The sequence below is a fragment of the Coccidioides immitis genome (genome assembly GCF_000149335.2).
Source record: "Coccidioides immitis RS genomic scaffold supercont3.1, whole genome shotgun sequence".
NCBI classification, from domain to species: Eukaryota; Fungi; Ascomycota; class Eurotiomycetes; order Onygenales; family Onygenaceae; genus Coccidioides; species Coccidioides immitis.
The window spans coordinates 3,102,239-3,125,752 of record NW_004504310.1 but is presented as its reverse complement, the minus strand read 5'-3'; the positions used below and the strand labels follow the sequence as shown (position 1 = coordinate 3,125,752).

Here is a 23,514-nt window from a genome sequence, read left to right as displayed (position 1 = left end):
CTCTTGCTGCAGCCTCCTAGCTTTATAGCTATTTAACTATTTTCATCCCTCAAATGGCAAATCAACTAACCGCTGTGTCCCACACTCAAACAAAATCATTCCCGCCGTCGCAATTTATTTTCGCCACGGCTCTTCGAAATCCACGAAGACTAGTTACGCATCAGCCGATATACTTCGCATACTTCCCAAATTCTGCGCCCACCTTAAGCGCCTCTAGATCTTCGTCCCTCAAAGAAATTGCAACCGCAATCTCTCCATCTCGCGCCCTCGGCATAAAATATATCAAACTCTCGACCGGAACGAATCCCGGCCTTCGCACCACCTCAGGCTTCCCCAGTCCAAGGTTAAAATCAAGCTCATAACAGTCTAGCTCGGCCCAGGAGCTTAACATAATGTCAGTTGATGCGTCGATTGACGCTGTAAAAGAGATGGTGCTCTTATCCGGTGTACGGTCAAATAGTGTTGCAAGAGCACGGGTTTGATAGGCTAGTCGTTTTGGGTCTAATGCCGAACGAAGCTGTGATGCTATAATGCCCAGCGGCTCGTCCACCAGTTCCTGAAACGTGTATGTATTGTACGTCATATTCTGCAAGAGGCCGGGATATGTCTTTGGAATGTTGAGATATCCTCGTACATCAACGGCGCGGGCCAAAGTTGACTTAGATGACGGATTCAGGCGGTGAAGGCGGGCTCGCGTAATCGACTGCCAGATAAAGGCGCTAAGAGTGTCGTCAGTCGAGACGTATCCTGAGGACTGGGGAATAGTGTTTGTAGCTAGTGTTTTCAGAGTGGCCAGCGAGGCGGCGTCGAAAGTGAAGTACACCCAAGTGCACTTTGGAGGCGGAGGTGGGACTCCGTGACTAGGAGATGGTGTAGGTTTCACTATCTGGTGAGGGAACTCAGGCCCTAGAATGTAAGAATCATCAAGCAAGGGGATGAGGTTGTCCCCAGGAAGGTTACCAGATGACAGTTCTGCATCTGTGAATTGCTCATTGTGGCAGGCTTTTGAGAAGAGGTGGATGACATGTCCCTGGCCAGTCATGTCCATCGTACTGTGCTGACCAACAAATGTGAGAATGAGGCCACCAGTGATGAAGCTGGCCTGAAGGAGAAATACAGGATCTATGTTGAACTCAAGCTCGTCGGGGCTTCCTGGGAGGGTCCTGCGAGGCGCAACGATGCTTTCATCTAGCATGCTGAAAGGGAACCCGGCCCGCTTAAGGAAGTCCATCGACGGTATCGAAGGGTCATTTCGAAGATCTTTTAGCACCAGACGTGAGGTTTTACCAAACAGTTTTATTTTGAAGGTCCCTGGATTGCATTCACTCAACCCTTCATGGACAACCTGACCTGCAAGCCACGGGAAGCACGCGCACAACCGCTCAAGGCCATTTATCAGGGTATCAACAATCGCTGAATGGGAAAAATGATCCGGCACTGGGAACAAGACGCTTATCTGGGTGTATATCTTAAGTAATGGCTGCTGTGCGAGTATATTCAGAGGGATCCCATCTACGCCCCCGTCATTCAATGGTCCGTGCATGCTGGAAGTTGAACGCACGGGGCTGTGGTTCCAGGACATCAAGTCAAAAAGATATGAGCTATTCACTCCCGGGGAAGCTTGAATGGGAAGTCCAAACCACTCTAGGTGTAAATGCAAAATGGCGCACCTTTGACAAACACTGTGGTTTAACTGGTAACTAGCTGAGCGAAGAGATTGACTCGCGGATAACCCGTTACCTTGGCTTGGTTAACTAACTAGTTATCTAAGCCTTGAGGCGGCACAACAAACTACAGGCCACAGCCCAGGTCCCCGTTCTTTGTACTGTAGATGGATCATCCCAGGGTGATAGGTCCCAATGGGACCTGTCGGTAATTCGGCAAAACCCTATCCGAGATCCCACCCCTCAAAATCCTTCGTGTTCAATTCAACCTCCTTTTGAATGCTACACATGTTCCTACACCTGCGCCTTGATTCCACCAACAGGACCTACCACATTCTTGGAGACTGTCTGTGACAGACATTTTGAAAAGAGGTTAGTATGACGCCGCCCTGCGCAGGCTACCTGAGGCAAAGCATTCCAGGCCACATAATTCACGTCAAATGCCACTACTTTGAGGCAAAAGCCACAACTTTCCAGGCTTCCTAGGGCAAACCACCTGTTTCATACCAAAAGCCACGACTTTAGGGACTCCCCAGGGCAAACCTATATCATACCACAAGCCATGACTTTCCAGGCTCCAGTGAATTCCGCAAGGCAACAGACACCCCAGGGCGGACCACTTTTTTGCAGTGAGAGCCACACTTGGAATGATTTTCCAGGGCAAGCACCTATTTCACACAAAAGCCACGAAGTTCCAGACTCCCCAGGGCAAACCACCTATTTCACACATGAGCCACGACTTTCTAAGCTCCCCAGGGCATACAATCCTACTGAGGCGGACCATAAAATTTCTGGTTGAAAGCCACACTTCTACTGATTCCACAGGGCAGAGGATGCACTGAGGCAAGCCACATGTTTCCATGGGTAGTGCTTTTCCCCAGGGCATTTTTTGCCGCAGAAATCTGAATGAACTGAGGCAGGCCATGATTTCAGAATGAAAGACTGAATTTCCTCAGAGCATTTTTGAGTCTTGAGGCATGAACATGATCAGGGTGCTTTTTTGGACTGTGGCAAGTCTTTGCCCCAGGGATAACCACCTTCCTTCACTTAATGGCCATAAATTTTGCTATTCCCCCAGGGCAAATCTTTGCCTCAGGGAGAGCCACCTTTCTTTACTCACAGCAATAAATTTTGCTATTCCCCCAGGGCGACCTGTTGCCCCAGGGGCGCCATGTTTCTTCACCAAAAACTGGGCTTTTCAATATTCCCTGAGGCAGCCACATTTGCTCCCTTGAAGCGATACATTTCAATATTCTGAACCCTGAATATCTCAGAACTTGTTATGGACTGAAGAGGCTGAAATCTCAGAATGACTACATCACTATGGGAAAAGTAGCTGACCGCTCATACGACACTGTGTTTCCATATGATAAGAGCTCGCAGTCAGGCCAGCCAAAGAAGCCACAGGTTAGAAACAAATCTACATTACAAAGTGGAGTTCTGAGCCTTCCTTGCTGCCAACTATTCTTTTCCACATTGATCCTACCTAGTCATCCTGAGCCTGATACCGTGTTCCGAGATCGCTTGCGGCAATAACTCACTGAAGAAGCATGAAATGTGGCCTAGGGCATGTTGAGTGCGCTGAGCTGCCCGGCAAATTGCTCGTGAACTCGAAGAACTTGCGCAGGACATGCTCAGAACTCGTTCTGAAGAGGCTGAGGTCTCAGAACGACTGCATTAATATGGGAAAAATAGTTGATCACAGGACAATGTTTTTTCATACACTAGGAGCTCGTATGATCCATAAAGCATTCACTGTTTCTCCTCCAACACTGTATTACATCACCTATCAAGGTGTTCAAGATCACCCTGAAGCTCCCTCAACTCAGGCCTATATCTTTTAATGAATGCGATAGCACAGGAAAAGCTAACATAGGTGCCTCGCACAATATGCTTCTCTCCATGTTTCTGGCCGCCAGGCATGACATAAAATGTCTCCTTTTTTCTCTTCAAATAGGATCTCATCACATCCCTTGAGAACTGAAGAGCCCAACATATCCTGGTAAGATTGATTGCCCTGGGAGGGTTCTTGTTAACATCATGGTTAACCCACATTTCGAGCTGAATTGCCCTGAGTCCTTGATTCTCAGCTGTGTGTATGTTACAAGTGGCAGAACACTCCCCGCATATTCTTCTTGTGGGCGGCCGACAGGTGGATGATGGAAGACAAGCCTCTCCTCCAGCTCCTGATATGCCTTCAGTCACTGTGAACCCACTGGGGAGCTGGGACTGATTCCAAAAGCTATCAAATGGGCGACATTCTCCACGATCAACCATCATACGGCCCGTCGCCTGGAATTTAAACGGGCCTTTCTTCGTCTTGAAATGCGCAAGTCCGTTGTATTCACTTGATCACCTCGAAATTAGCTTACACCCTTCTCACATGTAGATAGATAGATGATGCTCTCGTTCTTTCTCTCTTATTCCCCACCCAGCCCACGAAACAGACAGACCGACAGATTTTTGGCTACGACGGATAATAGAAACTCGCATGCAATGTACAACAGACAAGAAACAGGCGCCCACATAATAATTTACGCAAATTCACTCCTATCTTCCGCCTAATATTCTCAATTTCCACTTCGCCTAGCCCAATCTTCCATGGCTTGTGCATATCCTGGAAGATCCTCACCGCGGATAACACAACGGGCCCGCCTCTGAGGTATAATCCGTTCATATCTGTCGCGATAAATGTTCATGTCCATGGCATAGTTTTCATCGACACGACGTGCATATTCTTCCGCCTTGAAGCGAATGCCGCCTGGAGGCTGCTGCCCGCCCTGCAGGAATCCGATGTAGGCGTGCACCTGAGCTTCTGAGAGTTGGAAGATCATGTACCCGCCCACTGGGTGGATAAAGATATCCTTGCACTAAGATTGGCAAAAGATCAAAAGTTAGTGAATATTAATTCGGTTGAGAAGCAAAAGGAGTCTGTATGGGAAGTATGGGACTCTTACTTCATGCCCTATCTCCCCACAATCAAACAAAACAACCCCCCCGAACAGACGATATTCCGCCCAGTAACCAACAATATCAGCAATTCCGTTAGGATATTGCTGCCAGAAATCATAAGAATGATGGAAAAGTTCCGCTGGCAGAGCTTTAAGGGGTGGTGGGGGTGGCATGTTGGGCCAAAGCAGTTCATCGGGCCATACTATGGGGTCGGGGGGCTCTGGTTTATGAAAGCCTCCATCGTAAGCCTGATACAAGTGAACAGCAATGCTGTGACAGAGGACAGCAAGGATCTCAATAAGATGTAAGTGGAATTCTCTTGAGCCAGGGGTAGCATTTTGGAATGCTTGCGCAATCTGCTGACATTTTAGCATTCATTCTCCAAAATAGAAAGCTTGAGGCTCTGAATGTACTATACCTTTGCACTGATTTGAAGACTACCAAGATCCAGATTTCGACGGCACAACTCGACTGCCTCCAGAGCTGCATCACTTGGATGAATATTGTTGTGGAAGCTTTTGCGAAACTCGTAGACATAGTCTTGATAGACATCACGCGTGGGACGGCCATCAACAACTTGGGCAAATGTCTCCGTGGCCAGGTCCGTGGAGAGGATTGTCCACAAGGCCTGTTGCAAAACCTCAAAGTGCCGTGGGGACAAATTCTCCAGCCCAACCGTTGCCAGGCTTTGTGTCGACATCGGACACTCAGGCATGGTCTTGAATTCCAAACGTCAGCAGTAAGTGGACAATGTCTTCAAGAAGTCGTCTTTTTCAAACCGTGAATTCATGGAAGGAGGGGAAATCTTTGATGCCCTTGTAGGCTGCGCTTAGCTAGCTGAGGTCCGAGATCTCATCTGAATATCATCATCTTTGACTGGCATAACACCACCACATGATATTTTTTTGCGTAGTCCAGCCTTATGCCTGAACTTCTCAAGTTCTCAATATGTGCCAGAAAATATCATCCATTACAACTGCATTACATGATGCCCACACCTCTCTATAGCAGCATGTTAGAATACCAATTAACAATGTTAATATGGATGAAGTGAGGTATCCTAGGAAAACATTAGACAGTCGAGCCAATTTTCAACCGCTGTTCCTGTTCACATTGTGTTGATTGTGACATCACAGTTCTTTATTTACCTCGAGTCAAGTGTTGGCCTGCTCTACAGAGCTAACTCATTGTCATTGACTACATAGTGGAATTATGTTGTAAAGATGAAAGATTGGTCATTGAACTCGAAGAACAAACCCTACCACACTCACCTCTTCCTCCTCACAGTCGGTTGAAGCCATCTTCTTCAGGTCTATCGATTTTCGGAAGCCGGACTTGATACCCAGTAACCTCTTGAATGTGTTTTGCCACCTCTCTGAATGGGGTGATATAGCCTGCATCAAGACGATGCGATATACCGGTCTCCCTGACACCCCAGAGTAAGCCAATAAGATCATCGGCGTCGTTGAGCACAAAGGATCCGGAATCACCCCTTGCACAAAAAGGATGGGTAGACGCTGCGACAACAGCCCACTCCGCCAGCGTGACCTCGAGCTGAGTGTTTCGAAAAGTCAGATAGCTCTCGACTCCATTTAGATATCCTACTGTATAATCTGAACTCCGGCCAATCTTTACTACCCGGCTGCCTGAATCGAAGCCCGGCGCGACTGACTGAACGAATCCTTCTCGACACTAAGGAAGTTGTTAGTTTTATGGCGGTATTATTGCATCTGCTCATGTTCACCAACCCTGTTGACACCTATTCGGCCTGGATTCAAGTCAATAAGGGCCCAATCTAGAAGACAGCCACTCTCAGACACTTGATATCCGGATGCGGCAAAGAGATTACCGATGTTTCTATCGGCGTCTTTAGCCGATGCGAGCTTCTGGCGGTATACGGCGGCCATCCGCCGAGTATAACTCAGTGCCTCGATTGCTCTCAAGTTTCCGCTATCAACTCGGACTTTTTTTTCCTGCTCACGTTCAAAGTCTTCATACAGCTTGATTCCCCTTTCGTAGACCTCAATCATGGCGTTATGGTCACCAAAACTTGGGTGGCCAATTGGAATCGGGCTATCTTCAATCATGGTGAAGGGACCAGCTTGGTGTCAGCCGTGACACACCTGCGGGAGCTACAAAAGGAACTCACTGAAGTCATCATCTGAGGAAACATCTTCCTCATAGGCCATACCAATATGGCCGCAAGTAAGTGCGCAAATCCTGTCTGGTGCGCCAGCTTTGAAAAGCTCAACATATCCACCTAGAGTTCCAGTTACCTCAGACGAAGCGATGCTACCGATCGACGCTCCCATTGAAGGTTGCAATTCATATCCTGTTTTTGGAGGCAGTTCGCGATAATGGTACCCGGGGCATATGCGGCCTTCGATAAGTTCGACAAAGAGCCCGCCTAGGATTTCACTTTAGTAACCTGAGGTAACAATCCTGCCAACATGAAAATATTTACCAGAGAGCATATGAATATCCTCCAGCAGCTTTTTTTTATCGAATGAACTAGATGGAAGCTTTTCCAATGTGATCACGACTGTGGTGTCATCAAAATTCTTCCTTTTCTGTTGTAGCTGCCGGCGCTGAAAACACTCCACTCCCGCCCATTTCAACCTCGCATTATCCAGCTTCGCGATGATTTCCCTCGCCACCTCCCGCCAGCGAGCCACAATCGGATGGTCACGGTTAACAGGAAAAGTAAGGACCGGGGCAAGGCCCTCGCCCCGCTGAACGAAGTGACCCATTAACGGAAGTTCAGATATGAGAATCCCGTGGGGATCCCTTGGGTATACGATTCTACCGCACTGATCGTCTGACAGGTCCATATTGAAAGATTTGGCCTGTAGATTGTGTTATTGACGTGTGAGGAGAGGAGGGTTTAACAAGGCCCCAAAGGGTCTATGAGTTTTATACTTAGCATGCTTAATGCAGTCAATCCTGGAGAGATGAAAAGTGATAATAATTGGATATCCTTGGAATTGCGAAACAGTGACCTCAAAAGCCCAACTTTTCGCCCGAAGGGAAATTTTACCGTTTTTGATACGCCGCCTAGGATAGTAAGGTCATGATGAGCAAAATTTCCGCTTGCGGGATAGACAGACCGTAATATGTTCGAATAGCCAAAAGGATATGCTTTGTTCGACCTCTTGGATAAATTCATTGAGGACATGGTCAAAGACGCACTCAGCGTCTTTTGGCCACTGGACCCAGGCTCGAATATGGAAGGAATAGTTCTTGCTTGAGCCTTTTCATATTCTAGCACCTTTTCAAGATAATGCTTGCATTCGAAAGTGATTCTGAAGCTTTTTTCGAAGGTGGGCTTTTAACACGAGCAAGCAACCCTTATTGGAACACCAGCTCATGCTGAAACCTCTTTGTCCACTCTTTCATCATATGGATAAGTCACTTGTTCTGATGCTCCCACAATGCCGCGGTGATAAAAGTTGTGTTTAATGTTTCATCTGCAAAGACTTGTCTGCGTAAATCTTCATTAGATAATATCATCACCCCATTGAACTTGCACCTAGCTCTTTTAGCTTCTTGGTTCTTCTTCAGAACGAGATGTCTCCATTGTGCTGCCATATTCCAGTGAATTCCCAGCCTATAGATGTCAGGGCTGTTGTCAGGATCAAAGCTGTGGCACTTCTGACACAAGTAATGAAAGGTGACGGAATATGGTAGGTAGTTGTCAGCATCACTGCGCCTAGAGATGAGCTGATGCTAAACGTTTATATAGACATTATACCCCTTTTTCGATGCATTCTAGGTTGTGTGGGAAAGAGCATAAATGTCAATCTTAGAACTTATGTTCCAACGTGCGGAGACATCTCGCGCTTCCTATATGATGGCTGTGAGTAGAGCGATTGCAAGTGGGCTGATAAAAGAAACCTCGAAACCTCGATACCCACTGAAGCAATATACTCACCGGTTTCTTCCAGGCAGAAAACTTTTTTGTACTTCTCGCACATCATCATTGGCCAATGTATACGCAAGTCCTAACCATACATAACTGATGAGACGGGTATTTTGACAGTTCCACGCCAAAAAAAAATAAAAATAAAAATAAAAATAAAAAAAAGAAAAAGAAAGAGAAAGAGAAAGAAAAGAAAAAGAAAAAGAAAGAGAAAGAAAAATTCTCTAGCTTACCAAAATCTGCAAGATATAAATTCGGTTATCTCTCGTTGGCATCATCTGATGGAGGCGACCCAATGAAAACTATGAGAACCAAGTGATCAGAACCAGTCCACATATCATTTCTTAGGACGAAGTTGATTAACCCACTGTTACTTGGCTTGTCATCCTTATAGACGATCTCCTCCCATCCAGGTTTCAAGTATGACTTTGCATGACCATTTGTGCAGTGTAACACTGTCGTCACCATGCAGTGGAAAAAGTCACCACAAGAAAGATTCTGGGACCAAGACACTGCTGGAAGGAAAGGCAAAACTGTCAGCGAGTCCTCCTGTATTTCGATCTCGGAAAAAGCATATATATATCAATGCACCTGGTAGAGACTACCTCTTGGATAACAGTCGTAAAGAATGCGAAAATGATATTCTTCCACCGATTATCACGTAGGCCTATAAGACCAGATGTACTAGGGAGTGAAATCGCACCATCTCACCAAATGGATGCCAGGCACGGAGATATACGCTACCCTGCGCACCGTGACTGATGACACTGATGCTCTTCCAGTGATTCCCCTCGGTGACTTTGACGAGTGGCTTAATCCCCGGCAGGCTTCGTAGATATTTCAACTACTTTAGGAATCCATCCGGGTATTCGTAGTAGTCGACATCGATTTCACGATCAGCAGCTGACAGGTTTCTCATAAAACATCTTGCCGCATCCGGGCTAGGAATCACATCGTCTTTTCTAGGAGTAAGGAAGACGCCGCAGAACCTGTAGATGAACGCTCTGGAAATATCATTCATAGACAACACCGGGGAGTGCATTCATGATTGGAGCGCATCTAATAAGATACCTCACGGGCAAATGTGGATCCTAGGAGAAAATTTGAAATCTTGGACAGTAGGTCTGCCCAGTCGCGTTCCCAGACTCATAGGAGGAATTATTAGAAGGTGCGAGGCGGGTCGAGAATTGTGGATATGAGAACTCTTTGATGTATCTGCATGAGTAAATTCATAAACATAGAATGGAGATATGGAAGCGAATCGTCACCTATACTTGAAAATCCCAGCAGAATGAGCAAAACAGATCAGTCTTGGGAAAGTACAGTCGAGTTAGACACGAAAGGGGAAGTAACCCACTATCAAAGAATAACGATGATGGAAGACAATGGATCGGTATAATGAAAACGCCGTATATATTATGGATACAGGAGATGGAAAAAGCACGATTATACTGAACGGAGACTTAGAAGGGAAACGAAACCCAAGTGAAATCCATGGAATCAGGCGACGACACTCTCGAAGGACGGCTACTCAGCTCGCTGATGCAACGGCTGGTCTTTTCCTCTTGGTGCCATCTTCTTTCTTCTTCCTCGAGCGGCCGCTGCCGCCTTTTGGACGGTATCCTCCATCTTCATCTCTCTTTCTCTTGGTACGATTGCTACCTTTTGAGACCTCGGGTTCCAAGTCAAGCATGAAGCTATCGTCCTCGAATATTTTCTCTTCTTTCGGTGCTTGAGCTGCGGCCCGTTTGGATGTGCGGGTGGCCGCTGCTTTTGAAGGCGCTGATGGCTTCTCCGAAGCGCCAATCGATTCCGTATCCTGGAATGCATTTGGATCGTTTTTGCGGAGCCAGTTATACATGGATGTGGGATTCCGCATGATGATTTCTCTTTCTCTCTCAGCGGTCAATGGTCTGTCCCCAGTTCGGGTAAAGCCCAAACCCGAGTCGAGCTTATTCGTATATTCCATATCATGCTCCGGGGACAGGAAACCAAGAGTAGAATCGAGGTCTCCATCCACGGTTGAATGAATGCCGTTGGATGGCATAGTATGCGGCGTTTTTATCAACTCCGAGTAATGCAGAGCTGGGGCGAAATTATCACTTCGCGCGATGGATTCCTCCAAACGTCGACAAGCGACGGCCGACATTTTGCCTTCTAGTAATTTTACTCTTGCTTCCCGGAGCTTTTGACGAGCAGTGGCGGCATCAAAGCTGGGTGTTGGTGGAGTCCCGGGTTCCGGGGGGCAAGCTTCGGAGAACAGCTCTCCTGGAATGGAGAGGCTGTATCGGAGATGTCGAGGGATGCGTATACTCGAATTAAGTTCCAAAAGGAGCTCAAGTAGTTGGCTAGAAAAACGAACACTATTAACAATGCCAGTTTACTGCAGGGAATAGGCTCGAGCATACTCATTTTGCTCCTTGAGTCTCCTTGAAAGGTCGATAATCCTTAACTCCTCTTTGACAAGCGAGTTTCCTTCCTTCATTGCTTGTTCAAATTTGATCTTTAGCTTCGCAAACTTCCTCCTAAATAAAGATAATCAGCATCAATCACCCGGTGGTCAACGCGCGGTTGGCCTAACTTGAAAGACTTGTAGGCGCGGTGGCCCTCAGCTAAGCTCCCGTTCATGGACTGCGATTCAGTAGTATCCCCGTGAGAAGCCATCGGGACAAGTCGGGCGGATTACCAAGAAGAGATATGATAGTTAATGATGGGATTGTATTTTAACTTGATAGGAGCACGAGTTTTCAAGGAGTGAAGCAGCGCGTTTGTTTGAACTGGACTTGGGGGATCGTCTTTTGAGGTTTGCATCCAAAGGGACGAAAAAGCCGCGCTCTAGCCAATCTTGTGACAACCAAGCCCGCACAAGCTCCAAAGCTAAAATTTGCTGTTCCGCGCTTCTTTTGATCACTTTTCTTCTCTGAGTCGGCACGGCCTGCTCCTGTTGAAATAGTCTACATTTACTCCGTGGATTACTTATAATTGACAATGGGAGACAGACCTGATTCTTCTCCAAATGCCAGCCGCAAGCGGAAACTCGACCCAGATATCGAAATAGACCTCGCTGCTCCGGAACCTCCCTCCAAGAAAGCACTCCGAAAGGCTAAGAAAAAGTCAACGGCGAAAGTCGACGATGCACAAGCAATAACGTCCAAATCGGAAACCCAACCCCCCCCTCAAGAACCAACGAACAAGCGAAGTGGGTTTGGAATCTGGATCGGAAACCTTCCCTTTTCCGTGGCCCAAGATGATCTACGCAATTTCTTGACTACAAAGGGGCCATTTACTCCGGACGAGATTACGCGAATACATCTTCCTCAAGGCGAGAAAAGAAATGGGAAACAGCTAAATAAAGGTTTTGCTTATATTGATTTCTCGACTAGCGGTGCGGTGCAACGGGCGATTGCGCTGAGCGAGCAGCTTCTTGCCGGACGGGCAGTTCTCATAAAAGACGCGAATAATTTCGCAGGGCGCCCAGACAAGCCACGCGACGATGGAGGAACTTCCATGGGCTCTAAAACTTCAGCCAATCCGCCCTCCAAGAAGATATTCGTTGGAAATCTAGCGTTTGACATCACAAAGGAGATGCTCGAGGAACACTATAGACCTTGTGGTGGTATCAGCCATGTCCACATAGCCACCTTTGAAGACTCCGGGAAATGCAAGGGGTATGGTTGGGTCGAGTTTGAAGAGCTCGAATCTGCAGCGGCTGCTGTGCGAGGATTTGTTAAAGTCCCACCAGATGAGGAGGCGAATGCCATGAACTCATCAGAGTCCGATGAAAACTCAAGGTATCCCAAGGATAAGAAGAAGCCAAGAGAAAAGAAGGTGTGGGTGAATCGTTTACTTGGGCGTACTTTGCGAATGGAGTTCGCTGAAGACAGCACGACCCGGTACAAAAAGCGCTTCGGGAAGGAAAGCTCGGGGAGACAGGGCACGTCCGCCATTGATGGAGATGAGACCCAGGATGATGGTGCTCTTGCGCCTATCGAGGAAGTTCCTTTTGAGAAGCCAACTTCGTCGAGGAAGAAAGCCAGCCGTGATCAGCCAAAACCGAAAGCAAGGGCACAAGCTGGCTCCGATAGTCGCTATTCTGAAGAGACCGTACAGAGACTCAGCGGCGCTATTGTTGAATCTCAAGGGAAGAAAACAACCTTCGATTAGGCGATACCTAAAAAGTACATAATCGAATAGATCAGCTGCCATGAATTGTTCCTGCTGTCGAGTAGCCTCTCAAACATTGGTAATTTAATCCTCGACATGGTCTTGTTAATGGCGCAAAAAGAGGGTCGCAAGCCCTATGGTAGTAGCACAGCCCCAATCCACTTGACAAGGCTGCTCTCACTCGTGGTTCTGGGGTTTGGTGTGTTGTGGGAGGCGAACGGATGATGTACGGAGTAGTACATAATAGTTATGTAGTTAATTACGCAGATTGACGCAATTCAGGTATCTGGAAAACGGTCCCATAGACAAATGCCGGTTGGCAAGTGGCTTGGTTCTCGTCAACAAATGCAGCGATCACGGTGTTTCTCTCCGCGACATGTTGACCGAAGTGGGATTGACTGAGCCTTGAGCATGGAAGTCGGGGTGCTCCTGGCGCTAACCCCACTGTGGACTAGCGCGACTGTGGATGGGCAAGTTGATTTGCGTCGCTTCTGATAACGGCCTCTTGTCGTGACCACGAGGAGGGCTTTTTTTTTACTATTTCCTGAGGCTTCCTCCTTGCGAGCGAGAGTTGAGTAGAACAAGGTATCTTTCTCCCTTTTGTCTCATTCTCTGTCTCGGCTTGTATTGCTCTTCTTTGTTTTGCAGTGAATAGAGAGGAGCTATCCTTGGCCTTCTTGCACAAGCTGTTGCCTCTTCATCCATCCGCCTCTCTCTCTTATTTAGCCTCACTGGTCAAACCCGGAATCTTACCCTTTATACCATCTATGCACACCATCTAAGTCCCTTTTGACCCTGTCGCTATCTATTCCAGCTTATTAACTTATCATTGGGAATTTTACAGATGGCTCCACACCACCGTCGCCGTCTTCCGGCCAGCCGTCGTAGAATTGAGGATGAGGGAGAGGAGGATGGTTCTGTTGCCGGAGATTTCGAAGACGACTCTTTGAGCGAGGCCAGCAGTCATCAAGATGAAGATCCTGAAGGGGAAGGAAGTGACTTCAGCGACAATGACTTCCCTGCTTCACCTGAATCTCGGAAAGACGAACGCGTCGAAAGTCGAACCCAGAAGGAGGCAAATTGCTCGTCCCCGACCAAGACTCCGTTTGCAGCAAAGGTTTCTGAGACAGAAGCAATGCTAAACGGTATGAAGCTGGCGGATGATACTGCAGGGGTCGCGGAGATACACTTTGACGACATGGCTTCGGAACATGATGCTAGCCCCGATCTAAGTGATAAAGCCACCCGGCTCCCTCAATCCCAACGGAGGAGAAGAGAGCAGACAGAAAATGGAAAGGAGAGGGGAGCAAATCCAGCCTTCGTGCCAACTCGTGGCGGGTTCTTCCTCCATGATAAGAGAAGCAGCAACTCTCCAAATGGTTACCGCACCGCCAACAACAAGCTGAAGAGCAAGCCCCACGGCCTTATTGTAGACAGCAACGTAAGGTAAGTCTGGGATATCTATAAGTCATCTTGGTCTCTGCAAATTGCCTAATAACGTCTCTTTTCGTCGATATAGGCGTCCTCCGCCAAAGCCTGACATTACGGATGGCCCTTGGACCCACGACCTACATGAATCCGTCAACGAAGGACCTCCTCCCGCCTCTAGTCGACCGTCTTCCACTCTTCCCTCAAATATGCCTTCTGGGCAGAGCTCAAAACCAGTTCCCACTGCCCCTAGATCGACGCCACCCAATCGCTCCTTTTCAAGTACTGTCTTGATTGGGAATGTGCCTGTCGTTGTTTTCTTACCTGGCATGGCCAATCCGATTCCTTACTCTGCTGTTCCAAAGAAACAGCATACACGTCTTCCTCAGCATCGACCACCGTTGCGCAGAGATAAACCAGTGAGAATTGCGTTGCCCGGCTCACCACCACGCTACATCTTCCCTTCCACAGAACGATCATTCATATTCATCCCTCGTGCTCTTCGCCCGAATCAACAGGCTTATCGTGGTCGTGGACGCGGTGGATTTTACAGCAGCAGAAGAAGCAGCCTGTATGGAGGAACAGTGTATACTCCGAGTCTACCGATGAGCCGCAGATCGTCGGTTGGCAGAGTCGCTTCTCGCAACGGTATGATTTCGCCAGGTGGCTCCGTAATGTCCCGCCCGCCCATCATGGCTGGAGAAGCTGGAAAGCCAGTGGTTCGCCTCCCGCCCGTAGGACGAGGACCACTGCCAGCCGGCCCAATGGCGCCTCCTCCAGCCCCTCCCAGTGTCGCCTCTGCTGCCGGAGCTGTGCCGCAACCCCTCGCTCAGCCATCGCCCTATACTCCTCAGCACCCTCAGTTCCGAGAGAATCGCCCGACCCCTACTATACCCATGCACCAACCTAGACCACAGAAGACAGTTTCTGTAGCCGACATCGAATCGCCTATGAGCCTATATAACCCTCCTCAGCAGCTAGAACAGCCTTTTCACCATCAAGTGCCCATGGCACTCAATGGCCCTCCATACGGTCCTGAAACAGCAGGCTACTCTTCGCATACTCGTAACGTGTCACATCCTCCTCAGGCTTCAGCTACACCGCTCTCTCAAATCCCAGAGCGCGCGATCCATGCTCCTCCCTTCCAACCATACCCTTATCAGCAACCCCAGAACTACTATCCATCCGCTTCTTACCCGTCAGGACCGGTTGGGTACCCGGGTCCAAATCCAGATTATCCGCAGTACAGTGCCCCGGTACCTCCGGGCCCAACACCCGTGTTTGTTCCCGCTGGTCAACAGGCTCCTTATGGCATGCCTTCTCAACCTACGACCGAGCAGTTCACCCAATCCGGAACCGTTGCGCACGAATCAAACGGCACCGTTTATTATTATGATGCATCTCAATACCCGAATTACCCCAACGCTACCTACCCTGTGGCGCCGCAAGGCGGAGTTGTCGGGATGGGTGGCATGATTACACCCCCCGGGACTTATTACTATCCCCAACAGCCAAATGGGACAGTGTACTACTCCTAAGAAACGCTAAACATAATGTCTCCCAAAGTGCTTTGTTATTAGTACCTTGTTTAACCTATCCCTATTTTTATATCATTCCAATGTCTCCGGGATTACATGATAGCCGGCGTCCCTTTTGATGTTTCGTGATTATGGCTCGATTTTTCCTAGCTAGATTCTTTTAAGTTTCATGCATACTGGCGACCTCTTCTTTCGATATTGCAGCAAATTCCCCCTTCTGAATTTCATATGCTTGTGAACCTTTTTCGCCCCCCCTCTTTTTCCATTCTTCCTTACTTTTGGTTTGTGAAATCTTTATAATGATAGCATCAGTTATGCCGTATTTATTCGAATATTTTTGCTCTCTCCATTCAGCGACTGCCCAATGTTTTGTTCAAAAGCATGGACACATTTCTTTTTTGTCATATCTCTAGCGATTCCAAGATTGACCTTTGACTGACCACCCAGCGGTTATCCCTGTGTTCTTCTGTTCAAAGCAGCACTTTTTCCGTGGTACTTCCTTTTTTTTTAAATCTGCTCCCCTTAGGTGCCCCATGTTAAGCACTGCACTCTCCTCCGTTTTCGTTTCTTCGGCCTTTCGCTTTTATCGGATATAAGGTTGGTGTCGAGCGCACCTTTTTTCCCCCTTCTATTTTTTCTTTGTTTTGTGGCCTTTCACTACCATTTTCTGTTTCTTTTCTCTTTCTCTTTTTCATTTTTTCCTTTTTTTATCGGGTTGTCTATTTGTATCAACTTCCAAAAATTCTAGAAAAAAAAAAAAATCGCCTATGTCAAAAGCAAATGAAATGGCTCATGACCACTTTTCTTATGTCTAATACTTAATAACGCCTCTTCCCAAGTTTCTTTTCGCTTTTGAAGAGAAACAACATAACACATAATTCAGCCATCAATTATCCCCCTCCCCGGACAGCTTTTGAACCATGAAAAGCATTCAAACTTCTATCTGCCTCAAACTCCTCATAACGGGGCGAGACAATCAATAATTTCTACCCACTACTTCTAGCAACGGCCGCCAAATAAAGCTTTTCTATGCTTCCACCACTCCGGCCAAAATCCAGCTATTTCCCATGGCAATAACATGGCCGATAAATTCATCCACCAGAATATTTTCTTATGATCAGTTGGCATGGGCAAAATCAATGTGACAGTTATCAGGGAGCAATTTGTGAAACGTTGCTGAAAATTGTAGTTTTGGACAGTGCTGAGCCGGCGCAACAATGAAAGCTATGGAGAGAAGAAATAGAATCAAATGGTCCACACGGTAGCGTGATCTCAAGCAAAACTTCCAGAACAAGATCCAATCTAGCCAGGATCTGGTGAGTGCAAATTATAATGGGGCGAAATGGTAAGTTACTGCAACTGAGCAAATTGTCTCAGCTTGGGCTTTGTCAGCCATCTTCGGCCAGCAGATAGTTATCAAGACGACGACCAGGAGCGCGCATCAATAAAATCCAGGTGATCATTCGATTCATTCCCGAAGCATTGCTCTTGCGAATCTCTGGAACTGGAATAGAATTGTGTTTTCGAACAAATGCCAATGTTTCCGCTTCCATTTGAATTCCAACATGGCTCCCATATTTGCGAACAGTGGAATCACTCTCGATTACAATCTTCACGGTGCATTGCTGCAGTTTTCTGGAGTGCTGTGCACGAGAGGAAGCCGCGAGCTCACTGACGAATTGTCAGTGGACAGGAAGGGTCCCTTTGGACCACCTCTAATTCACAAGTCTTATACCTTTGGGATAAACAGAGTATCTGGTGACCTTGTCAGATATCATGATGTTCTGCGGCAAAGTTATTGGAAGAATCGCTGGAATAACCAGATTATTCTGCAGTGCTAATTATAATCTGGGTTTAACCAACACCCCCTATAATTGTATTCATTACCGGGCTTAGCAGTCATTCCCAAATGCCAAGGCAATCAGAGTCAACTCATTGTAACCATATTTGTTGATGATGGTGTTGAATGAGGGTTCTTGCAGAAGCTCTGTTGTGGTTAGATGTTTGCTAGGGTAACTCGGCAGGTTCAATTTCAGGGCATGTGCATTTAACAAAAGTTGCAAGATCAAGCTTAGGGTCAGGCGTGTTGTTTTGGCCATGCCGTGAATCGAAGCTTTTCTCAGTGTTAACTACTCCGTATTGATACTTACATTGCTCAGGCTTGTGGGCCTAAACGTGGAACCATAGAACTTGGTAGCGTAGTAACCCGCACTTCCATACACAGTTAAAATGGTCCATGCATATATGTCGAGCTCCATAAATATACATATATAGCTCTACATGTCACAAGCTGTGGCTGGGGGGTTCACTATGGAGTCTATCTGGAAAGGTATATGAAAGTGGTGGAAGTCCCTTTGAGTCACTGGAGCGCCTGGTTTCACCGCTAGACCAAAAGGCACTAAGGTACGATATCTCTGTATGTATTTTAGGGATCTCTATAGGCATCACAATCTCTCCCTATCTCTAGGCTTCGCGAATGGGATGATTTGTTGGTTTAGTGGCCAGCCAAGCGCTTCATACCTAGTAGGCCCGTCAAGATCATCGAGAGGAACAATGACTATGGAGTACAGTTCTTCTCATTTAAATCCGTTGGGCATGTTGGTAGATGGATGCACCGAAGCGAGTAGAAACTAGTGGGGGAATACTCACCATGGATTCCAATTCCAGCATTTTGAAGATTTTCCGGAGGCTCCAGCAGCTGCTTAGTAGCAGACATACATCTCTGTTGTACTGTATACCACGGGCCATCCAGACAGTGGAGAATTCATCATTGCCGAGTTTTATGCTCTATCCAATAATCTTGATTGAGCACCCCCTTTTCCCAGGTAGGGATAAGATAGAAAATGTGCAAAGTGCTCTCCTTTTTGTATTTAACAGCTTCTTCAGCAGCTAAGATCTACCCCCACGTCTTCGGTGGTTGCATAGTAGCCGGAATCAGCCACGTCAGTATCCTCGGGACACTGAGCCTCTGCCGCTTTCCCATGGCTGCTGTATTTGCATTCACATCTGTGGGAGTCATGATATGTATTTTGTGGTGGGTTACTTTTTGCACATACAGTATGCATTGCAGGGCAGGATTCACTCTGGATGAAATTTACCAGCAATTATATGTGGGAGGTTATAAGAGCAGCAGACACAGGATAATGGAAGGCATTAGACACAGGGGAGGAGATGATTGGAAAGAAACGGATGCGAGAAGGGCCCTTCAAGGAGTAATGAGAAGTGCACACACAGGAGTGGATGGGGATTTGCGGATCGCATGGATCAGCACCAGCTCAACGAGCCCTCCATGTCCAAACGCAGCCCTCACGGAGGTCGGTAGCAGTGCGAGTGTGAGGTAGCTCGTAAAGGCTGGTGTACCCAAAGAAGGGTCACAAAAAGCATTGGATGCCAGACGGGAGACCTGGAAATAGTAGCGGTCAAGATATCAAAGGACGTTTAGGTCGTGTCACGGAAACAGGCAACCTCAATGGCTCTGATGGAATAGCTCTCGAAATGCCCCTACTGCGATGCCGCTCGCATACGCCTCCTTATCTTGGACCCACCACGACGAACATCTCCTATGAAACTGGGGATATTCGCCAGGCCAGAGTCTGGCGCCAGTTTATCTACCCAAGCTATCATCCACCAGCGGTATTCCGCAGCGACTGTTCCTTGTTCGGGGCTCCTTTTCCGCCTCTCCAGAGCAAGTTCTTGAGAATGTGAGTTATGCTCCTCCAGCATTGTGCAAAGCACACCAAGAGTAACTACCTAGATTTCCCCAGTAACTCCCGAGCAACTTGCCTACTCCATGCTCCATGGGTGAAGTTGGTGAACGCAGGGGAATTAGCTCACCGCGTCCAGTAACAAACAGACCAACCCGTAACATGCTTACCGCCTCCTGTCATGTGACGGCGACTGATATCATCACTCTGGCAGCTTCTCCGCATTCCGGTGGCCTCAAACATCGCCACTATGCCTGTTCTCGCCTAGCGCCGTACCGGGCCCAGGCAGCCGGCCGGTGTCATCATCCTGCATCACCATGTAAGTTACAGTACCAGCCTCGAATTGGCAGGCAACGAGCGCAGGACGTAACACTGATTTCCATACAAAACAGCCGGAACCCTCGTCGCTGGTTGGCTCATTCCGCTGAACTTTGCATGATTCCGACCCCCTCAAGTTCCATCTTCCCCCGGCAGAGCTTCACCTCTTCTTCCCTTCCTCGCCTTCCGCTCCATTCTCCATCAACCCCCCATCTCGTCACGCACCCTTTACTACATCCATCGAACCTCCACTCCATCCTCCATCGAAGCAACCCCGAATTCATTTGTTTTATCAAGATAACATTCTTCCTCAGCAGTCGGCCTCATCTTTCGACAGATGCTCAGCTAGGACTCGGTCCCTCTGAAGCCCTTCTGCTCCAGGCTTCCGTTTTATCGTCAGCCTTGTCCTTCTCTCAAAGATATTTCAGCTTTGTTAGGAATCTTGATATCAGTCTTGAATCATGAATAGATCAGTGGGGCCCGACACCCTCATCGCCATCAAGGCCAACTACGAAGGTACCAATCGACGCTTTAAGCTTCCCTTGAAGGACCTCGAAGCCTACACATTTCCCCGAAAGGTGATCATCCCTTCTCTTCCTTGTGACCCACACTTGCTCGCTGTCGTGGAACCTCTCTGTCGCTTCTCTCAAATCCCTCGTACTCTATGTTCCTACGTCGCTTCCGCTAACTCGTAGTGTCTTCTCCTTTTAACAGATCCGAGAAGTCCTTTCACTTTCCGTCGATTCTAACATCGTCATCGAGCGCTATTCAGACAGTGCTGCAAGATGGGTGACTCTGAATAGCAGTGATACCGCTATCTACAAGCAACTCTACCGGGCTGCCAAAGCCAAAACCAAGCTCAGGATAAAGATTACCGAAAGCAAACAAAAGCCCGAATGTGTGCCAGAGCCAGAATTACAACCAGCGCACGCCAACGAGAGTACGATCCCTTCAACAGTTCACTCTGCTCGCGGCAGCTACCTGAACACTGTTCTGAATGATCCCCTGCCGATCACAGACAGTGATCATGGTGCCTCATTCAAGGAACGTAACCATCCCCCGGCGATTAAAGCTGCAGAAGATATTGAAAAGCCAACACGTGAATCAGAGGATGCATGGAAAACGGATAGGGAAGGCAGGCTACACTTCAATAACAGGACTAACGTCGCCGCGACCTTTTATATTGACTGTAACCACTGTGGAAACTCTATCCCCAATGCTCATTGGCACTGCAGTATTTGCGAAGATGGTGACTATGACCTGTGCCAACGCTGTATTGACTCCGGACTTCTCTGTCCGGGTGAGGATCACTGGCTCATTAAGCGCTCTGTGATTGATGGATTGGTCGTGAATAGCACCACAGAGACCATTGCCCCCAAATCCCAAGAACAGGTGACAAAAGAATTCGCCGAAGAGGTCGAGGAACCCGGGCTCGCGACTGTCGAGGAGGAAGCTGAACTCGAAGCCCCCGATGCCCCCGAACCGGAACCCACGGTTGAGATGCGTACATGCAATTCTTGCTTCCAAGGTAGGATCGGGTCTCAAATAATGGCGAGGCTGTGCTGGCTAACATTTCCGTAGACTTCGAGGAAGCGCAGCTCGTGACCTGCTTTGACTGCCATGACTATGATCTTTGTTTCAGCTGCATCATCAACGATGTCCATGGCCACCATCCTGGTCACTCTTTCTTCTTTACTCACGATGTTGGGACCTCAAGCCTCAAGGATACTGTTGGACACCTCTGTGACCCAGGTCGTGGAGTACGCCACATGGCCCTGTGCGATGGGTGCGATAAGGTTGATAACCCCCATCCTTCACAATAATTATGGCGCACAGCGATACTGATGTTCACTAGCGAATCCGTGGTGTACGCCACAAGTGTCTTGACTGCCCTGACTTCGACTTTTGTGGCGAATGTGTCCATGCTGCTCCGGCGACCCACCCAGGTCACCGGTTCGTTCCGCTCTATGAGCCGATTCCAGCTGCAATTGACTCATATGAAGTCCACCACGGCGTCTATTGTGACGGCCCACTCTGCCAAGGGAAAGGAGACAATCTATATATCACTGGCGACCGCTACAAATGTGCCATTTGCCATGACACCGATTTCTGCTCTCGCTGCGAGGCCCACCCTGACAATACTCACAACCGCACTCACCCCCTCCTAAAGTTCAAAACAGCTGTTCGCCATGTCTCCATCAGTACTATGGGTGAGAACGACAGAGGGCAGCCGTTGCAGAGAATGGGTGATCGCCCTAATACGAAGACTTCGTTCACCGAACCTATGGCCGTGGGTGTTTCTCACGCTGCAACCCAAGTACAAAAGACCAGTGACCTTCCTGCACCACGTTCACCATCACCGCCCCTCCCTACCTTGAAGGGAGAGAAGGTGTCTTCTCCGGGCGACTTAGCTTCGTCAGGACAATTGCAAGCACAGTTCATGCGAGATACTTATCCGGATGGATTTGAATTACCTCGTGACACCGTTTTTACTAAAACCTGGACCCTCCAGAACAGCGGCGCAGCTCCATGGCCCGAGGGCTGCAGTGTTCGATTTGCTGGTGGTGATACAATGTTCAACATTGATTCTGATCACCCAACTAGTACGAGCGAGCTTATTTCGGCAATGGAAAGCAATAAAATTACCAAACCGGTTGCTCCGGGCGATTCTGCTGATTTCAGGTTGACTTTGAAGACTCCTCTCCGCGAGGGTCGAGCTATTTCATACTGGCGTCTTAAAACTCCCGATGGAGCTCCTTTCGGTGATCGATTATGGTGTGATGTCGCTGTTGTGAGCGGAAGCAAATACATTACTATTGAAGAGTCCGACAAGCCAGAGAATGGATCGGGTACGGAGTCAGCTCATTGTGAAGATGTGATGAGCTTTGAAGACAAGGCTGAGGAACCCCTTGCAGCCAGTGACATGGTCTTCCCGAAGCTGGAGCGGGAGTCTCCTGAGATGAGCATCAGTGATACAAAGACGACGTCATCGGCGACATGCTGGGATGGCAGGGAGGACGAGCATGACCTTGCCGACGACGTTGAAAGCTTGACTATGGACGATGCAGACACTGACGGCTTCCTTACCGATGAAGAGTACGATATCCTGGATGCCAGCGACCAGGAGTTCCCCGTTGGAACCCAAAAGCATGAACAGAAATAAGCTCGAGGTCTTGAATTGCTGTGCTTAAATGGTATGTAATCCATAACATAACTGGTCCATAAAACCTTCGTTTCATATCTTCCAGAATGACAACACAAATCTATGCCTCCGCATATGTTATTATCCTATCTATCCTTTTTCCTTCATTCTTTGTGAGTTTTGTTCTGAGGGAGTTCGATGGGAAAACCATGACTTATTGTGTCTTACAACCGAGGCTTTGTTCCTTTTTTAAACTACCTGCTCCTCCTCCACTCTACAGCGACCGGGCTTGGGGGGTGGATAAATGACTTGTGAGGGAGTTGGAAATTAAATTTTCACCCAACACCGGCGTGCTTTTTGGCTGTTTTATCTATTATTTTCACCCTCTTGCAATACTCCGGCCTTGAGAATTACGTTCTTTCCACTCCGTTTACGACGACGATGATGTCTACATCGGGGGATCTGATATCTCGAGAGTTGTCTGAGAGAAGTCTGTTTAGTGGGACTGGGTGTAATTGTTGCTATCTGTTTTTTTTAAGTATCTCGGTATTGCCGTCACTGTATGGAGTAATGCCATCGTGTTCTTCTCTGTATAAATAACATGAAATGCGCCTCTGCAGCCGGCAGCTTTGCGTGTCTTGCGCGATTTGTAAGATTCCGTTCCTTTTCGGGGTTTGTCGGAAGG

The 23,514-nt window shown here is 48.0% G+C and overlaps 11 protein-coding genes across 11 annotated transcripts; 3 read left to right on the top strand and 8 right to left on the bottom strand.

Moving 5' to 3' along the window:
• Nucleotides 1-160: 160 nt before the first annotated feature.
• CIMG_02037 (trichothecene 3-O-acetyltransferase) lies at nt 161-1,543 on the bottom strand (the record flags this gene model as incomplete). Its single annotated transcript, XM_001248265.2, has 1 exon — nt 161-1,543. The coding sequence occupies one exon, from the start codon at nt 1,541-1,543 to the stop codon at nt 161-163; it is 1,383 nt and encodes a 460-aa protein (XP_001248266.2).
• A 1,300-nt stretch (nt 1,544-2,843) lies between these two features.
• CIMG_12726 (uncharacterized protein) lies at nt 2,844-3,587 on the bottom strand (the record flags this gene model as incomplete). Its single annotated transcript, XM_004445662.1, has 3 exons — nt 2,844-2,977; nt 3,206-3,336; nt 3,451-3,587. 3 exons carry the CDS (start codon nt 3,585-3,587, stop codon nt 2,844-2,846), a joined length of 402 nt encoding a protein of 133 aa, XP_004445719.1.
• Nucleotides 3,588-3,982: 395 nt separating this feature from the next.
• Nucleotides 3,983-5,527, bottom strand: CIMG_02038 (uncharacterized protein). The gene is made up of 3 exons (XM_001248266.2): nt 5,035-5,527; nt 4,622-4,972; nt 3,983-4,534 (listed from the first exon to the last, which is right to left on the bottom strand). The coding sequence occupies exons 1-3, from the start codon at nt 5,329-5,331 to the stop codon at nt 4,235-4,237; spliced, it is 948 nt and encodes a 315-aa protein (XP_001248267.1). The 5' UTR covers nt 5,332-5,527; the 3' UTR covers nt 3,983-4,234.
• A 370-nt stretch (nt 5,528-5,897) lies between these two features.
• CIMG_02039 (uncharacterized protein) lies at nt 5,898-7,791 on the bottom strand (the record flags this gene model as incomplete). Its single annotated transcript, XM_012358784.1, has 5 exons — nt 5,898-6,308; nt 6,365-6,717; nt 6,766-7,023; nt 7,081-7,462; nt 7,654-7,791. 5 exons carry the CDS (start codon nt 7,789-7,791, stop codon nt 5,898-5,900), a joined length of 1,542 nt encoding a protein of 513 aa, XP_012214207.1.
• Nucleotides 7,792-8,309: 518 nt separating this feature from the next.
• On the bottom strand, nt 8,310-10,124 carry CIMG_10860 (uncharacterized protein). Its single transcript, XM_012358924.1, has 6 exons — nt 9,893-10,124; nt 9,141-9,803; nt 8,904-9,047; nt 8,769-8,837; nt 8,548-8,617; nt 8,310-8,459 (listed from the first exon to the last, which is right to left on the bottom strand). The coding sequence occupies exons 3-6, from the start codon at nt 8,919-8,921 to the stop codon at nt 8,419-8,421; spliced, it is 198 nt and encodes a 65-aa protein (XP_012214347.1). The 5' UTR covers nt 8,922-9,047; nt 9,141-9,803; nt 9,893-10,124; the 3' UTR covers nt 8,310-8,418.
• Nucleotides 10,067-11,329, bottom strand: CIMG_02040 (uncharacterized protein; the record flags this gene model as incomplete). The annotated part of the gene is made up of 3 exons (XM_001248268.2): nt 11,117-11,329; nt 10,944-11,060; nt 10,067-10,883 (listed from the first exon to the last, which is right to left on the bottom strand). Exons 1-3 carry the CDS (start codon nt 11,197-11,199, stop codon nt 10,067-10,069), a joined length of 1,017 nt encoding a protein of 338 aa, XP_001248269.1. The 5' UTR covers nt 11,200-11,329.
• Nucleotides 11,330-11,489: 160 nt separating this feature from the next.
• Nucleotides 11,490-12,794, top strand: CIMG_02041 (RNA binding protein Rnp24). The gene has a single exon (XM_001248269.2). It carries the CDS (start codon nt 11,524-11,526, stop codon nt 12,697-12,699), a length of 1,176 nt encoding a protein of 391 aa, XP_001248270.1. The 5' UTR covers nt 11,490-11,523; the 3' UTR covers nt 12,700-12,794.
• A 620-nt stretch (nt 12,795-13,414) lies between these two features.
• CIMG_02042 (uncharacterized protein) lies at nt 13,415-15,997 on the top strand. The gene is made up of 2 exons (XM_001248270.2): nt 13,415-14,145; nt 14,219-15,997. Exons 1-2 carry the CDS (start codon nt 13,544-13,546, stop codon nt 15,663-15,665), a joined length of 2,049 nt encoding a protein of 682 aa, XP_001248271.1. The 5' UTR covers nt 13,415-13,543; the 3' UTR covers nt 15,666-15,997.
• Nucleotides 15,998-17,053: 1,056 nt separating this feature from the next.
• On the bottom strand, nt 17,054-17,923 carry CIMG_02043 (protein kinase; the record flags this gene model as incomplete). The annotated part of the gene is made up of 4 exons (XM_001248271.2): nt 17,054-17,336; nt 17,401-17,420; nt 17,608-17,652; nt 17,816-17,923. 4 exons carry the CDS (start codon nt 17,921-17,923, stop codon nt 17,054-17,056), a joined length of 456 nt encoding a protein of 151 aa, XP_001248272.2.
• An 820-nt stretch (nt 17,924-18,743) lies between these two features.
• CIMG_10861 (uncharacterized protein) lies at nt 18,744-19,464 on the bottom strand (the record flags this gene model as incomplete). Its single annotated transcript, XM_012358925.1, has 2 exons — nt 18,744-19,357; nt 19,416-19,464. 2 exons carry the CDS (start codon nt 19,462-19,464, stop codon nt 19,167-19,169), a joined length of 240 nt encoding a protein of 79 aa, XP_012214348.1. The 3' UTR covers nt 18,744-19,166.
• On the top strand, nt 19,339-23,461 carry CIMG_02045 (ZZ type zinc finger domain-containing protein). The gene is made up of 5 exons (XM_001248273.2): nt 19,339-19,688; nt 19,762-20,265; nt 20,402-21,215; nt 21,269-21,483; nt 21,543-23,461. The coding sequence occupies exons 2-5, from the start codon at nt 20,149-20,151 to the stop codon at nt 22,848-22,850; spliced, it is 2,454 nt and encodes an 817-aa protein (XP_001248274.1). The 5' UTR covers nt 19,339-19,688; nt 19,762-20,148; the 3' UTR covers nt 22,851-23,461.
• Nucleotides 23,462-23,514: the final 53 nt, after the last annotated feature.